The sequence below is a fragment of the Geospiza fortis genome, unplaced genomic scaffold (assembly GCF_000277835.1).
Source record: "Geospiza fortis unplaced genomic scaffold, GeoFor_1.0 scaffold41, whole genome shotgun sequence".
NCBI classification, from domain to species: Eukaryota; Metazoa; Chordata; class Aves; order Passeriformes; family Thraupidae; genus Geospiza; species Geospiza fortis.
The window spans coordinates 14,571,823-14,585,479 of NW_005054299.1; the positions used below are offsets into that span (position 1 = coordinate 14,571,823).

At 43.7% G+C, this 13,657-nt stretch overlaps 1 protein-coding gene across 1 annotated transcript; it reads left to right on the plus strand.

Moving 5' to 3' along the window:
- The first annotated feature begins 13 nt into the window (after positions 1–13).
- On the plus strand, positions 14–3,265 carry LOC102037589 (cytochrome c oxidase assembly protein COX20, mitochondrial). Its single transcript, XM_031060998.1, has 5 exons — positions 14–721; positions 804–882; positions 1,163–1,277; positions 1,418–1,481; positions 1,941–3,265. Exons 1-5 carry the CDS (start codon positions 708–710, stop codon positions 2,080–2,082), a joined length of 414 nt encoding a protein of 137 aa, XP_030916858.1. The 5' UTR covers positions 14–707; the 3' UTR covers positions 2,083–3,265.
- The last annotated feature ends 10,392 nt before the right edge of the window (positions 3,266–13,657 follow it).

A 13,657-nucleotide genomic window follows, 5' to 3' on the forward strand; every position in this document is an offset into this window, starting at 1 on the left:
CGGGCGAAGCACCGTGGTGAGGCCGGAGGGTTCGTGAGGCCGGTGGTCAGCAGTGGTCAGAGATAACAAATGATGCCCAGCCTGGCAACAGGTGAGACGCTATTTTAAAAGGATGCATCACGCTGCATGGATGTAGCAGGGATACCTTCTTAGCCAACAACAGCAACATATCAAGTGACTTCTTCCATATGAGAGCACTTGAAATCATTAGGAGGTTCGACCAACATAGACCACATCCTTTCTGTCTCGCTTGTTCACAGGGACAGCTGATGGCTGTCCCTAGGGAACATGGATAAAACTAACGCTGGGGATTTCCATGCTTGCCATCCCCATTACCACAGTGACACAATGACTCCTCTCAGAGTTGTCAGCTCTCCGCAAGCAGTTGAGCACTGTAGTACTCCTTCAAAATTTACTTTGACCAAGTGGAATACCTTCACAACAAAATAAAACAATCGCCTTTGATGAATTTTGCTACACTTGCACACATGATTCTTCATGCTCTAATGGTTTAAGCACAAGAGACTGAAACGTGTTCTTACACCATCCCTGACCAAAGGACTGGCAGCCAAAAAATGTTCAGGGGTTACTGAGGGGCAGCTGCCTTGACCCTGACCCATGTGCCCAGCCCCTGCCTAGACATAGGCTTAGGTCATAAATTAGTTAGGTTTATAAATATTTTTATTCAGTATTAGGTTCTCTACTACATGCTCATTCTCCAGTAAGTTAACTTTTTTTAAGCACATTTGCTTGCTTCAGGTACTAAACTTACATGTCATGACTAACTGCATACTTGATTGTAGCCTTCCTTCTTTGTTGCGGTGTAACAAAAATCCTGGTTTCTTCAGGGTCTTCTCTCTTCTTTTTTTGGTGAATGTAAAGGTAAGAAATTAGTTAATTTGTAATATTCAGTGGAAAGGATGGATCAACAGTTTTGTGCAAAACTATATTATATAAATTAATAGTTAACTCTTCCAGAAACATCCCTGATATATCTGTACCTGTTCACTTTTGGTCATTTATAACCCTGGACACAGTAAGTTCTCAACTAGTTATGCTTGACTATTAAGATAACAAGTTTTACAGCTGAGTTGGCATCATAGACTTCTACGGAAGCGATTCTTTAGATTTATGAGGTTTTTTGTTTTGTTTTGTCTTACAGTCCTTTAAACTCTTTGGATTTCTCGATGTTAAAAATACCCCATGTGCACGAGAATCAGTGCTCTATGGCTCCTTGGGAGCTTTAGTTATGGGTCTTGGACATTTTTTAGCAACTAGTAAGTACTTACTCCTTTTGGGTTTTATATATTCATTTGCAAGAAAAAAACTTGTACTTGCTGTTATGTGTTATTAATCATGGGGAGCCATACAAGTTGTTTTCTGTAACTTTTCTGAAGATTTTTTGTTTTTCTTTCAGGTAGAGTTAAAAGATCTTGTGATGTTGCAGTCGGTAGCTATATTTGCACAATGTTAGGATACTGGTATGTAAAATTCTTCTTCAATTTTGACAGGCCTATGTTGACTAGATGGTACAACATGATCCCTGTGTTTCAGTTTTCAGAAACAGTGTTTCGTGTTGGTTTTGAAACCACATTAAAAAAACTGCCTAGCAAAGCATCCTCTTCCTTCTCCCCAAAATACTTATCTTCTTTAAAGGAAAACATTTCACTCTGTTTGAATGTTTATGTTTATATATATATATATTTAAAATACTTCATATTGTTTCTTGAATTCTAAGCTATCAACTCCCCCACTTATTTCCATTTTTCTTAATTATTTTTTCCTTTTCATACCCCATCCTTATGTCCTAATTCCAAAGGCAGCATGCTTAATTTTACTAGCAATGTGGTTGCAACTTTTCAGCTGCCTGAATGACTCCGGTTTGATCCTTCCACTCATATAAAGCAGGGAATTGTGTTTCCTTTTATCCCCTCCCCTAGGTTTTACTGCAGGTTCAACTTGGCCCAGCAAAGGATCCGGCAAAGAATGCTTAAAGAAGGAATGAAAAACCGATTTTTATTTGAAGGCAGTTATCTTGATCCAGAAAAGAAACAAACTGGCAGTGAAAGAAGCAATTCATAGGTTGCTCCGGAAGAGTTGTGGTTTAATACATCTTCAGGAAAAGGTGGTCCAAAAAAAAGTCAGTATACACTGCAAGCCTGTGAGGTGTCTAAAACTGGTAAATCATGGTTTTCCTAGCAAATCTGAGCAGGAAATTCGTAGTGAATCTGTTAAGTCAGTACAAGCCTTGCTTTGTTTCATGTATGTATGTATGTGACTGCACACATTTGGAATGACATCCTGTTAAACATCTGGGAGCTGGTATGTTCTCTTCAGGGTCTCAGAGGATTAAGGACAGTGATTTGGGACTGCTTTAACTTCCATTATAAACAGAGTGTGGTTTGTTTTAGCAAAGTTGTAATTACATCTCATTCAAATACAGGAAAATATTTCCATCACCTGTTGAGCCTTCAGTGCTATTATTAACAGTGCTGTTTGTGAAACAGGAATATTTCAACAGTAGGAGAAGGCTTTGCTTGTGCAAAGTGGGTGATAGTCAGCAGCCTTTGTAAGATTTCAGCTGCAGGATAACCAGATAACTTACATACATTGTGGAGCTGAAGGATTTCCATCTTTGTTCTGTTTGAAACTATGAATAAAATCACACTTCAGAGTAGTCTAAACTTTGTAATCAAATAATTTTTTACTTCATTAAAACTCTTGCGACTTAAGACGCTTCTCTACTGTTTGTGGAATCATAATCTACATTATTTGTGAGTAGCAATGCTTGTTTTTTCTTTCATTTTTTTCTTTAAAGGCATGTTCTACAGTGATTTTTCAGTTAAAAGAAATATCAGTACATAATGTCAAGGAAACGATCTTATTTGGAAATACAGTGTTAGGTCTAATAGCATATTGGTAAAAAGATGAGTGATGACATCAGTCGCTTGCTTCTGCCTGCACGAGTGACACAATGTTTTTATTTTACATATAATGATTTATGTAAGCACTTTCTGGTCTAAAGGCATGTCACCAAGCAAAAACAGTCGTTTTCCCCCAGCCTCTACTTAGTCTGAGAGAGTTTGTGATCTGTTGTTAACTCACATTGGTGCAGGGTGGTTTGAAAATCCAGATGTAAACAGCAGTATTGTCCCACTTATTTATTTGGAAATATACTTGAGAGCACTAAACAAACATACTATTTACATGGAGAAAATTAAACTTTTACCCTCTCTGGATTAGCTGCTTATAAGAAGAAAACAAACCTATATACTCTAATTCCTTTTTGCCACTCTATTCCTCATGTTTGTTCTGAAGGAAACAAAGATAAATTTTATTGAGGACACTGACTTCAATATTTTATATAAAAAGTTTTCAGAAGAATTAATGCAATGAAACACTTACTGTCCTCACTGCAAATTCCAAACTGAGAAGTTAATTGGTAGCGAATTCAGAAGAGAAAAATGTTTCCCCTGGTTCTGTGCTGGCTGGAGGGCCAAGGGGGTGTGGGAGGCTTCTTCTCCTTGGGGTGGAAGCTGTTGCTTCGTAAAGCCCTTGGAGCAGCAGTGGGAAACTGAGCGAGCCATGAAGCTGGTCTTAACAAGCTCCTGTTTTAATACATGGTTGAGTTCTTTCCTATCTGACCTAAGAAAAGAAAGTGCAACCTAAGCAGGGGGTCTTTTGGCTGAGAGGTCATAGGTCAGCTGGGGGTTTAGGCAACAAAAGCACAGGGATGAAAATCTACTCTTTGGCAAAGAGCAGCTGTAGAGAGAGAAGTGAAGGGTGTTTTGTGCTAATGGAAAGAAGTTAGCGTGTGCATAATGGCATCCTTCAAAAGACACACATACTGTGACTGGTGAGAAAGTAGAAGCAGCATTATGATACTGTGTAAGTAAAAAAAAATCTGGGGAAAATTGCAGCATTAAATCCTCTCTGGTTTTAATTGGTGTCAGTGTAAGTTACTGTATTTAAGGATATTTGCCCAATAGCAGCTTAACCACAGTTTAAGCAATAACTGTGAAATGCTAGATGTATCTGCATTGCATAGATAACTCATCTAACACTTTTGCTTCACTGTGCAGAGTGTAAAATGAGCATGCCAGATGTTCACAGAAAAACTGGGGAAGATGCAATGTGCAGGCAGCCTGGCCCGCACAGCGGAGCTTCAGTGTTTACTAAAACTTGAGGTGGAGTTAACTGAAAGTTGAGGCCTTTGCCGAATAGGGCAGGGCAGGGATATAAGACAAGGAAGCAGTGAGCAGGACTCTGTTGGTGGGAAAGGGGGGCTGCAACAGCAGAGGGAAGAATGCTTATGGTCAAACATGCAGGGCAAAAAGTCTGGCATTATTCCTCGAAGTGCTGGCTCCAGCTGCTTCCGTGCCAGCTGTGGAGAGTGAATTGAAAGTGACTGATGGGTTAGGCCAATTAAAGAGTGAGAGACAGGATAAAACAAAAAAGTCTCAAAGCTGTTGCTTGTCATAAATTAGGATACATTGACAAGAAAACAAAAATTTCTGTTATTTAATTCTGACATTTGAAAACAACGACATAACTATATTTTTTAAATTAGTGAGTTGTATCCCTATTTATCTGTTACTGTAATTTCATAAATCTTAAGTCATTGGTGGAAATGAGTAGCACACCTCTGTATTTTATTATCAGACTTGAAATGTAAAAGAATTGCAGCTAATGACAGATATGATAGTGTTTGCTTTGCTTTGCCTAAATTAAAACTTACCAGACAGTTACTAGGATGGAAAAGAAAAAAATAATTTTTAAGATGTTTGGTTTTCAGCCTCCTCAGAATAAATCATAAAAAGGGAGAGAATGGAGTATAGCAACTTGAAACCCTAAGTTGTTAAAACCCTGTTTATTTCACCGACAGTTACATTACTTGGTAACTGAGCAATGACTGACAAGCAGTTTTTATCCCTGAAGTTAGGGAAATCATTCCTTAAAGCAGCCTAAGCGACCAGCAAAATAGAAAGCTGGGTTTATGGCCCCATTGTTCCTCCACACCTTTCTCTTCCTGTTCCCCGCAGTAGTAATACTCTGGGAAAAGGCATTTGCAGCCTCCTCCAGCAGGAGCGCACACCTGGGACTGCAGCAGCGGCCAGAGGCCACTTGTGCAAGGTGTGTCCTCCAGGTCCTTCGGGAAGGGAAGTCACTGTGGGAGGCACCTGGAGATCTAAGGTTAATTGCCAGTCCCATTCCCAGAGCTGTGTGTGATCAGGTGCCTGTCACAGGTGCAAATGTCCTTCAGCCATTGGCAGATGCAACGGGGCTCAGAACCCAGGAACTTTTCTGAAGGTGACAGCACAGGCAATTACAGCTGCCATCCCAAACTTGTCCCTTTACCTCTTTACCCAGGCAGAGATTTTAGGGAGATGTTGGCCCTCTCTGCATTTTGCAGGCTTCCAGACTCTTTGTGTGTCACCACCCACCCCATGTCCTTGAGTGCTGCAAAGTAAAGGTCATCTCTTGTCACTGAGCCTGGCTTTTGGTAGGGTTTTTTCGTTTGGGTTTGGAGGAAGTACATTTGTTATTTCTGGTATAAGCAATCCAGGTAACAATGAAGTACTGTGTGAATTCAGCTGTAATGAGCTCCCAAGCAAAATATTTTCTCCAGCTTAGTAGACTAATTCCCATACTTCTCTTGTTCCTATCCAGACATTTAGCTCAAGAGCTCAGTGGTTACCCATTAAAGTTGTTTGCTTGCTCCATGAAAGCAAACTCTTGAAACAAATACATTGTTCTTGCCTTGGAAAACTGATCAAAACAGAGTTTTACAGTATATTCAGATGCTCAAGAAGATGATCCTTTGAATTTTTTTTTCCCATAAGTGAAGAACCAAGAACTAATTCCATATCAGAAGTGGAACTGAGTTTTAGTCAGTGACTCAAGGCCTTGGAACAGATAACTTTATTACATTTAAAATTAAAATATTACATTAAGCACGTACAGCTGCTAAACCATCAGAGGGTGGTGGAGAAGGAGAGTAATGAGAGGTCGATCTTTGGATGACAGTTTGAGGAAAACTCAGGCTTTTGTTCATGGCTAACAGCACCTTGACTAAGGGTAGGTCTCCTCTTTTTCACACACTCCTTTGGTTTTTTCCTGCTTGAGTTCATAGTTTGCCTGAGAGGCATCCAGCAGGGGGTCAGTCTGCCTGTTCCTGCAGGAATAGGTCATGGCATCCTTATGTCTGCTTGTTTTCAAGATTAAGAGCAGTTTGTTCTGAGGCTATTTTAATCCTGCCAGCTTCTGTCATCTGTCATGAGCAAGAGTGTGTCAAAACCCTCAACTCTTCTGAACATGCCAGGAGCCCTCTGGCAGTACCTAAAATGTACCATGGGAGTGGGCAATTACCACGGCAGGGATTGTTCTCTTTAGACTGGTCACAGCTCCAAAAATACCCAGATTGTATAGAGTGGTGATCTAGTGAACAGAAACAAAGATTCCCCCTTTTCCTGCTCTGGAGAGAAGGAAGCACATGCTTTGCATATTTTTTAAACTCCTTGTTTATTTTGTCAAATGCTGTAACAAAGAGCAGCAGGTGTGCTCTCAGCCAATGTGAGTTTTCTCCCTAGACAACAGATCCTCATCTCTCCTATTAATGGCAAATGGCTTGTGATAACTCTGGTGCTCACAGTGTGCTTTTATCCATGACACATCTTGGTCTTCAGTCCTGCATATACATACATGGCAGGTCTTTGGAGTTCACTTACAAGCTTTACAGCTCTGGCTGATATTCATGTTTTCTGACATCCAGGTCAAGAGTTCTTACCACCTTTACCTTTGCCAGGTGGCCACAGTGAGAGATCTTTCTCCACCATGTCATCGCTGTGACAGTGCACAGATGCTGTGGAAACAGGATGAGAGTTGCAGCCCACCTGCCACTGCTCTTTGTTATGTTACTTAAGCAATTAAAGGGAAGCTAATACCCCTCCCTTTCAGGAAACCTTCAGGCTCTGGCTGAGATAGTGGCAATATCTCTGAAGATGAAAAGCCAATAACAGGTTTATTACTGGACTGATACATTTCCACAAATGGCTGTTGCAGGACTCCTTCACAGAGCAAATACACAGCAAAAAAATCGTAACAGCCTGTTCCTCCCTGAACAGGGAAAAGTACCCTGTTCAGACCCCCCCAAAGAAATCTGGAGCTACCAGTGACTGTTACATGCTGTGCTGATAATGCTTTCATCCAATATTTAAAGCCCTTGAGGGCTGTCCTGAGGCAGCACTGGGAGGCCATGACAGAACTTGTTTGACTCGGTTTCTTAGCTCTGATAGTATCCCAGTGTCACATTCTTCTTCATGAGACTCCCAGATGGATGACAGGGGACCTAAACCTCACAAGGTCCCCTTGAAGCAGTACCCTAGAGGGCTTCTTACACCCATTAACAAGTACAATGGCCCTCTCCTTCCTGAAAGCCAGTCAGCATTAATTTCTACTCAGAAATTTCTCTGTCACCATTCTACTGGGGACACCATACCTCAGTCTGTACATCTCTGTCACCCACACAAGAGCCTTATCTAAGAGCACCTAAGTGGGTCACAGAGTGGCCCCCGACCAGATGGCCAGGCAGCCGCTCCCTCGGAGCACTGCTGGTCCCAGCAGAGCCAGGGACGCCCCCGCACATGGCTCTATGGACACACACGTGCAGCCACACTCCCCACGCTATAGGAATGCTGTTACATGCCACAAACCACAGCTCTGTGTGAAATCACACTCTCCTAGTATGGCACCAAACCGGAAAAAATTCATCGGGGTTTAGGTAATGATATAGCAGCAGCACGGTCCCTCTACTCACGGCCTCCTGTGGGATCCATGCTAATTGGAATACAGCCACCATCCAAGGAGCAGCCCATGCACTCCCTCCCTTCCCCCACCAGCCCTTTCAGCACTGTAATCTTCCCTGGTTTGTACTGGAACTAGAGAAGGATACTTGGACTTGGTAAATAATGGACCTTTCAAGGCAGTAAGTACCTATAAAAACAAGATCATTCCTGAAAACTTTCCTTCAATGTCTGCACGAGAATCTGCTGAAAGAAACGGTTGGAGTCTCTCATTTCCCTTCTGCGGGTGTTTCCTTAAAGGAAAAAAAAAAAAAAAAAAAGGGGCTGGCCGGCTGCCAGGCTGTGGAGGCACATAAATATCCTGGGGCTGTGCCAACGCAGCCGCTGAAGCAGCAGCAGCCCCCTCCTCCCAGGAATGTCCGTCCGGGAGCCGCTGATTTTCAGGAAGTGTCTCCCGGCCTCCACCACCTTCTCCATCGCCAGGGAGACTGTGGAGTTTTCTCAGTGCCGAGCAGGGCTGGGCTCGGCGTGCAGCCCTGCGGACTGGAGCGCTGGATCACAGTGATTGCTCCCACCTCCTTGCCTTTGGAGGGAGCAGCTCCTCTTGCAGCCACATACGGGAAGGAACCGGGCAGTCATCTCGAGCTTCGGCAGCTGGTGTGATGCTTGGGGGGCTCTGCTCCACACAGGAGATTCTTCTCCTTGTAACAAAGGGGCAGGCAAGTTCATGCAAAAGGTGTGATTGATGGAATATCCTAGGTCTGGGATCCAAATGCCCAGATGGTGACATTTAATTGTTGTGTTCGCTGATACTTAAGTATTGAAGTAGTTCTTACTGAACTATCACAGCTGCTTTCTGCAAGGTCTCTCAGACTAAGCAGGGCAAACACACAAGACATTTAATTTGCACAAGTAATTTACTGGAATTACTTGTGCAAAAAGAAACTAATGTTTCTTTTTGATGTGCTTGTCTCACTATTTAACAATAGATTAGATTTTATTATTGTTGTTGTTGTTTTATAGGGCAGCTGCTTGCCTAATGGCGTGTTCACTAGAGGCTGGGAAGCAGTTAGCTGAATCACAGCCCTGCTGAAGGGGATGGGACTTACAGTGGCTGCCAAGTTGAATGTAGGCCAGGAGAGTGCTCTCTTTGCAAATAAGTCAGCCTGCAGTCTGGGCTCCATCATGAAATATGTGGTCAGTGAATGCAGAGATGCACTTATCCACCAGTGCTGACACTGCTGAGCAGTGCATCTAATATTGCTGCCCAGCTTTGGGCTTCTTGCTCAACAAGGATGTCAAAAAAATGTGGAGACTCCAGTGATGGGCTCCTAAGGCGTCCATGGACCTTAAGGCCTGCCCTCTGGAAAGACAATGGAAGGAGCTGGATTTGGTCTGTGGGGTCAACTAAAAAGAGCCAAGTATTATCTGCAGGACAGTTACAAAGATGGAGCCAAACATCTCCTGATAGCTGCAGGAGATGGGGCAGGGGCAATGGCCACAAACTCCAGCTTGGGGGCTCCAGGCTAGGCAGGAGGACAGGCCTGGTTTGCTCTGAGGGCAATGCACAGGGCAGCCTAGAGAGGCCATGTAATTTCCACCCTTTGCAGGTTTTCAAGCATCTCTAGACAAAGCCCCGACTGACCTGAGCACAGGTGCCAGTCCTGCTGCAAGTGGGAGGATTGACTCCATGTCCAGAAGCAAATCTCTGTGATTCTGCAGCCTACAGAGACGCAGAGAATCTGCAAACTCAAGGCAGGAAAAGCCTGCTGCCATGCAGAGGACAGCCTTTTTGAAGAGCATCCCTTTTTGCCTTCAGGAATCGTTCTCTCCAAGGCTGGGTGGGAGGCCCCACAACATTGTAGGTGCTGTGGCAGCAGCAGGGAGCACGTAGCAGAGAAGACAAAGTGTGCAGCATGTGGAGGTGCCAGGCTTTGGGTACACAGCCCTGCTGCTCACAACCTGCATGTGATGCTGCATGTGGACTCACCTCTGGTAGCTCAACTTTTCTCACTCTTGTTTCTCAGCAAACTCCAAGTGTTTCAGCAAACCCCGAGTGTCACTTCTTTCAGAAAATGGTATTACAAGTAAATACCTCCTTTGAGACTTACTAATTTCTTTCCCCCATCTCTACATCTTACCCATAGTTTTGATTTTAGTAACTTCTAGGACTAAAAGTACTCTGTAGATCAAAGATTGTCTACTAAACCAGAAGAGATAACAAAAACTTGCTCTAAAGTAACACTTGCATATTGAGTCACCCACAAGTAATATTTCTAGGTTTTTTACACTTGTCTTTGTTTTTTGCTATTGATGTTGACAACATGTTAAACATCAAGCATCTTTTTTAAGCTACAGTTAAGTTTACATAGCAACCAACATAGCTGAATCCTCCTGCCACTCCCAGTACTGGCAGAAAGACAAACTAAGGCAAGAGTCACATCCAAAGTAATTGCTGGCCAAGTCCTGATTTCAGCCAGTTTCCTGTAAGGGCTGGCTCTGGAGAGGCCTTCTGTGCTGGAGGAGATGGCTGGTGCCTAGCAAAGCAGAGAAGCTGCGCAAAACTAACCACTACTCTGCCACTGTTTAAAGAGAAGGCCTTCTTCTCCTCTCTACCTGCATGGGGGCTTTGCCTGGGATGAGGATGTGCATGAGAGAGGCACTGCTCTAACTTCACCACAGCCAGGCTTTGACACCCCCGAGTTACAAAGCTGCTCTTCTGGGTTTCACTTGCTCCTCAGCAGCTTTTTCTGACACCCTGGAGCTTTCCCCATCCTCCACAGTGCTTTGGGCCAAGTTGTCTCCAGCTGTACTTACTCCTCCCTTGCTAGTTCACAAATACAGTGTGTGCACACTTCTCTGCTTGGGAAAGCCCAGCCCCTGGCAGCTAACATCTGCAGAAGTGTCAAAGTATTTCATGTCTCTGCAACTCAGTTTGATTTCTTGTGGCTTTGCCTGAGGTTGCCCTGTTAGAAAGCAGTGGCCTAGTTTTTCAAAAGGTCATGGACAAAGAAACTTCCTAATCTTAAAATATGACTTCATCGCCTATTTCTATTAAAAGCAGTGCTTGGAGTGTTGCAAGGAAAATAAAATAGTGGCTTACATCATGAGTAAGAATTTTTCTTTCAATTCAAGTGGTTTGGACTGCAAGGATGTAGCCAGAACACTGATTTAATCCATTCCACTATGACAAAAAGTGGGCACAGCGTCTAAAAATCTCTTTGCTGCTGAGCTATCCTGCAGTAGGCACTGAAAAGAGCTCGTGTGCAGGTGCCACTCACACCGAGCTCCTACACACAGGTGGCAGCACTGCCGGGTCCTCCCGGTGCAGCAGGGGAAGCAGCCCAGCTGCTGGAACGGCCAGCTCCCGACAGCAGAGCCGGCTGTGGGGACAGGGATCTCTCTCATAAGCCACCCTAGAGCCAAAGCCTGCCCCTGATGTCCCACAGCTGTTTACCAAGCCCTCTCACGCAGGACACCGCCCTCGCCAAGACCGTGGCGTGTCGGGGAAGCACCTCCAGGTACACAGCGTGTATCCTAGCGACTGTAACCAGCAAAGGCAGCAATACAGCTGGAGTTTGTTTGGTTGTTAAGCGGGCGCTTCCTCCCGGGACACGCAGCGCAGCCCTGCCTTGAGCCTGCAGCCCAGCGCGCACGGCCCCCGCCGAAGGATGGGTGAGGCGGCAGCAGCTGCATCACACGGGGCTGCAAGGACAGCACCAGCAGCAGCACCGGCACTGCTGCCAACAGCGGCACAGGCACCACGTGCCATGGTCCCATTGGCACAGAGCTAAGCCCGAAGCTATCCAGGTTTGTACTCTTGTTAGGGAAAAAACCCATTTCAGGTAGAAAAAGCCAAAGCCAGTTTGCACTCCAAAAGGAAAAGCATCCCAAAGCATGAGCCCAAACCCCAGTGTTGTAGGCCACTGTCTGTGCCACCGCCACCAGCAGCACGGCTGCTCTGATCCAAGTACTTTCCTGCATGTAAACAAACCCTTGTAAGCTGTAAGAAATCACTGAACGTGACAGATGGCTCAGCCCTCTCGTTTTGGCAATGTACCGCTGTACCCTCCTCACCTTTCTATAGCCAGCCACCAGCTAGGTTTCATATTGTCCTTTTTAAATGCAAACTGTGGGTATTTTAGTATTAGTGACTCTTTAGGCAACTGTTTCTCTATAAAAGCCATTTTCACATGGCAAAATAAATCCCTTCTCTAGGAATATTCAGAGCTACGTTGAGAGTGAGTGTGTGGGCGGACCCAGGCAGAATACATGGCTCCATGCAAGCACTGCTCTCCACTCAACTGTGACAAATCACAAGCAGGATGTATGTGGACTTTTCCACCCCCTCTCTGAGCTACACGTGTCCCAGGTAGAGCATGTGCTGAAGCTTTTTTGAATTCTGTTCCTCAGATAGTGCTAAACTTACCAACACAGCTTTTGTTGGAGAGGAGTATTTTTAATAGAAACAGGATACTCCTTTTTTAGTGTGAGAGTTGAAGTGTCTCACGTGTGGCTGTTTTGTTGGGTTTTTTTTTTAAACACCATACAGCAGAGAAACTGAAAACAAAACATCCCAGACTTTTGAATTGAAATACAGGCTTTACAACCACATAGTAAGTGTAGGCTCTTATATTTTAGTTTAAGACTATTATAATTTTATAGAGTACCAAAATAAGCAAAGGATCAGCACTCCATACAAAGTGTTAGTTCTTGTGAGGAGGGTAGAAGGGAAATGGACTTTAATTACACTAAACTTTTTTTTGCAAGTCTAAAGAAAACTCCATTTCAGCAAAACATATTTGGGTTTCAATTCCCCAAATTTCATTAAATAATGTTTCTTTTAAGACAATTTACATTTTTCTCATTCAAAGTAAAGGGATGATTTCAAGCACTATTAACAAGGAGGTGGTGCTGGTAATGTTTAATGTCAATATGCAATGGCATCTGCTATAAAGGCTAGAAGAGCAACACAAGCTTATCTTTACTTCTGGAGACTACTAGAAATTGACCAACACTGGAGAAAGGTTTCAAGCACAGCACACGACTCTAGCTCTAGGCTGCTGTCAGGAAGCCTCTGCTAGTCCATACACTGCCACGGGGACTGCCAGCACCCTCCGGGGCCCTGATGGCGGCAGTGCCACGTGCTCTCACGTGTGTGCCCCGTGTCCCTCTTACAATGGGTACATCTTTTCCCTGTCTTACGGCATTAGAACGCAAGTTAGCAGCTAACATTGCCACTACAATTTTACAGAAGCATAAAGCTGAACAAAATAGCAGTTAAAACAAATTGAAGTTAAACTCTCTGTTAAACTCCATGACAATCCTGCCTCCTGTCCTACTCCCTGTCCAAATCCTCCTCCTGCTCCTTCCCTAATGGCTATTTTACAATAGAGGTTACGTGGATTTACATGATGCAAGCGCAACTCAAAGACTTTTGCCTATACATATAACCATGTTAAACTGTGAATTATACATGTGATAGATCTCTAACAGAGCAACCACCAGATTTTTTTAAAGAAACACAAGTATTTCAGCATGTACAGTAATGAGTTTAAAACTGTCCAACATCGTCGCTTTCATACATTCTCTTCCTCTTTATAGCATTAACGGGATTTTAGACCTTGATGGCGACAATCCCAAACAAGAGTAAAATGAATTTATTTTATTGCAAACAAACGTCTAGAGTTAAACTTCTCCACCCACTTTCTTTAAAGAGAAAAGGAATCAGCAGGCTAAGGAGATACACCCATTTGAGAATTGACATGATTAAAAATTAAGATATAAAATGGGTGACTCACAGTTTCATTAGCTTACAAAATGGTGGAGGTAACTACTACAAGCACACTAGGTAT

Bases quoted from the DNA above. Each gene is read 5' to 3' on its own strand.
- LOC102037589 (XM_031060998.1), top strand. The intron at 883-1,162 runs GTAAGAAATTAG...TTTGTCTTACAG, and splicing joins TTTTTTTGGTGAATGTAAAG to TCCTTTAAACTCTTTGGATT. The intron at 1,482-1,940 runs GTATGTAAAATT...CCCCTCCCCTAG, and splicing joins TGCACAATGTTAGGATACTG to GTTTTACTGCAGGTTCAACT.